This window comes from Dipodomys ordii, unplaced genomic scaffold (genome assembly GCF_000151885.1).
Source record: "Dipodomys ordii isolate 6190 unplaced genomic scaffold, Dord_2.0 Scaffold191, whole genome shotgun sequence".
Classification (NCBI taxonomy): Eukaryota; Metazoa; Chordata; class Mammalia; order Rodentia; family Heteromyidae; genus Dipodomys; species Dipodomys ordii.
In genome coordinates this window covers 819,799-822,770 of record NW_012267407.1, presented here as the reverse complement: position 1 = coordinate 822,770, position 2,972 = coordinate 819,799, and the positions used below count along the sequence as shown (strand labels likewise).

The window sequence follows — 2,972 nt, the reverse complement described above, 5'->3', positions numbered from 1 at the left end:
TATATTTTTTGTTTTGGTTTTCCGTTCTTGCTTTGTTTTGTTTAACGAAGAGGTGATTCTTCCTCCTGGGACAGTGCCCTTGGTCCAGGGAAGCAGACACTTGACCTCTGACCTTCAGCCTACATCATGACCCCATCCAGCCCAAAGACAGCTTACCAAGCCTCCACATCAAGACGCCCCAACCAGGAAGTCCTCAATATCAAGCATTCATCCCTCCCCCATCAAGCCACACATCCCAAGACACCTCTATCCCCAAGACCTTCACCCCAGGCTTTCGGGCCCCGGGGTCCCAGTACGTTACCTCCTCGCTCATGGGCTCTGGAGGGGGGTCTGGCTCCTGAGAACCCGCCGTGATGGCCATTTGCAGCAGACCCTGCAGGTTGCGCGGGGGCCGGGGGTTGCCGGCGCCCCCCGCTGAGGAGCCGCCGCCCCCAGACGAGCACCCCTGAGAAGAGGCCGGGGGCAACGCCAGGGGGAGGCGACTGCCCCCCGAGCCTTGGTCTGCCATGGACCGTTTGTGAGGAAGGGGAGAAAGGTGATGGGGGGGAAGATGGTCACCGCCGATAGCGCTCTGACGTCCTGGTGGGTCGACTTCTGGGATGTCTGCTGAAAACGTGGCGTTTAAGGGGCGTCCGGCGGCCCCCCACGACCCCAAACCACTCAACCCGCACCCCTCTTAACCACGGCCCCCGCCCCTTCATACTCAAAGCCCTAAGCCCCTCCTTCATTCCTAGCAACAGGCCCCACCCACTCTTCCTGGCAACAAGCCCCCCTTCTCCTGAGCCCGCGTCCCCGTCTCTTAGCAACCCGCTGCCCCGCCTCCAAAGCCGCACGGTCTCCTTAGTGACCGGCGAAGCCCCTCCTTTTCGAAGATGGGTCCCCCGCACCGCAGGTCTTACCCGCTCTAGCCTCGAGCCGCCGCCGCGCCTAAGGAGAGAATCGCCTGCACCTGACTCTGCTGGGCGCCGCCATCTTGGCCGGAAGTGCGCACGGCCTCATCCGGAAGTGCTACACACACACACACGCACGCACGCACGCACGCACGCACACTCTCACACTCCCCCGACTCGGCGACATTGTGGAGGTTGGAGCCGCTGGCCCGGCTCCTCCTGGCAGATACCGACCCCGACCCCGCCCCTCCCGTCCAGACCCCGCCTCCATGACCACGCCCTCTTGCGGTCTCGCGCCCAGTCTAAGCCACGCCCTCTGTCCCCGCTTTGCGTCCCAGCGAGCCCCACCCCTCTTCCTCATTAGTCTCCACACACGCTCATGGTAGGCCCCGCCCACACCAAACTTCCCGCCCCCGTTCTAGGTCTTTCTTCCTCTCTGTTAGGCTCCGTTTAAGCCCCGCCCCAGCGCCTAGCGCATCTGCCGGCTCCCGCTCGACCACACCCCTTTATAGATCACGCCCCTTCTGCTGCTCCAGCTGTGTTGTCTCCAGGCCTCAGAATTTCAAACGTCGACCCCCAAATTTGATTTTACTCCCACCTCCTATTTGAAACTGCGAGTCTCACTTGACTTATTCACCCATAGGCTTAGATGCTTTCTCTCTCAGCCTCAGTTTCCCCATTCATCAAATTGGGGCGCACCTGATGACCTCCCAGGTGCAGAGCCAAGGGGGATCTGGAGGCCTGGAGCCAGGAAGCCAAATGTGCCAGAGCAACAAAGGCGGCTGGCCGGCCCTGTGTGCCTGGGGGCAGGCCTGTCCTGGGAGAATGCACTGGGGCTAGGCTTAGGGGAACTGAATCTGGATAGAAGGTGAGGTCACTGTGGCAGAGGTCTGGGGTCCTTGCTGGGGTCCCTGCTGGCAGAGATGGGAAGAGTGACCTGCCTGAAGAGGCCTCTGTGGCTGCCTGTGCTAAGCTAGGGGTCTGAACCTGTAGAGTCTCTTGTAGTAGGTTCCTATGGCCTCTGTTAGCAAAGAATCCAAAGCTTAGTAGTTTGAAACATACACTTATAGCCAGGAGCCAGTGGCTCAAAACTATAATCCTAGCTACTCAGGAAACTGAGATCTGAGGATCCTGTTTTTTGAAGACTAGGGCAGACAAATACAAGAGATTCTTATCTCCAATTAACTGAGGGGGTGGGGGAAGAAGCCAGAAGTAGAGATGTGGCTCAAATAGTAGAGTGCAGCCATGAAAGGAAAAAGCCAAACATGAGGTCCTGAGTTAAAAGTCCCATACTAGCATAAGAAAGAAAAAGGAAGGAAGGGAGGGAGGGAGGAAGGGAGGAAGGAAGAGAGGGAGGGAGGGAAGGGAGTCCCCCCAGACACACACATTTATTTATTATCTTGAAGTTCTGGGAGGCCTGAAGTACAAAATGATTGTCACTGAGCTAATGTCCTGGGCTATGTTTTCCTGGCATTTGAGAGCTTCTGAAAGTAGCTAAGGAATGAGGCTGGTTAAGTGACCTAACATCTCAGTGGAGCCTAAAGGCTCATGGGTATGACCTACAGGAGACTTGGAAATTACATGGGTGCCAAACATCTCCACTTACCTGACATAGAGGAGTCTATGGGAGAGAGGTGGGTTGTGCACTGGTGTGAGCATGGTATAGCCATGGCTGAGGGGCCAGTGGAGTTTGTCCTGACACAGATATGAAGATTTATTACAAGTAAAAAAATACATAAAGGTCTCAAAATGTTTATATGGGAGCAGGATGCAGTGGCTCAAGCCTCTCATCCTAACTATGGAAGAGCCTGAGATCAGGATGATTATGGTTCCTGGCAGCTTGGGCACATAGTGGTTGGGCAGTGTGGTGCAGAACTGTCATCTCAGCAACAGCAAGCAGCACAAACTAAAAGTCCAAGTTCAGGGGGCTGGGAAGGTGGCTCAGTGGGAGTGCTCGCCAAGCATTCATGAAGCCCTGGGTTCCATGCCTCAGTACCACATCAACAGAAAAACCCAGAAGTGGGGCTGGGAAGATGGCTCAGTGGTAGAGTGCTTTGCCTTGCATGCATGAGGCCCTGGGTT

At 56.2% G+C, this 2,972-nt stretch overlaps 1 protein-coding gene across 1 annotated transcript in view; it reads right to left on the bottom strand.

Annotated features, from left to right (window-relative positions):
• Positions 1-1,049, bottom strand: part of Hspbp1 (HSPA (heat shock 70kDa) binding protein, cytoplasmic cochaperone 1) — an 8,399-nt gene extending 7,350 nt beyond the window's left edge. The window contains exons 1-2 of the mRNA XM_013034545.1: positions 900-1,049; positions 302-606 (exon numbers count right to left, since the gene is read on the bottom strand). Of these exons, the coding sequence (XP_012889999.1) occupies positions 302-508 (207 nt within the window). The 5' untranslated portion in view covers positions 509-606; positions 900-1,049. The remainder of the gene's footprint in view (positions 1-301; positions 607-899) is intronic.
• Between the last annotated feature and the right edge of the window lie 1,923 nt (positions 1,050-2,972).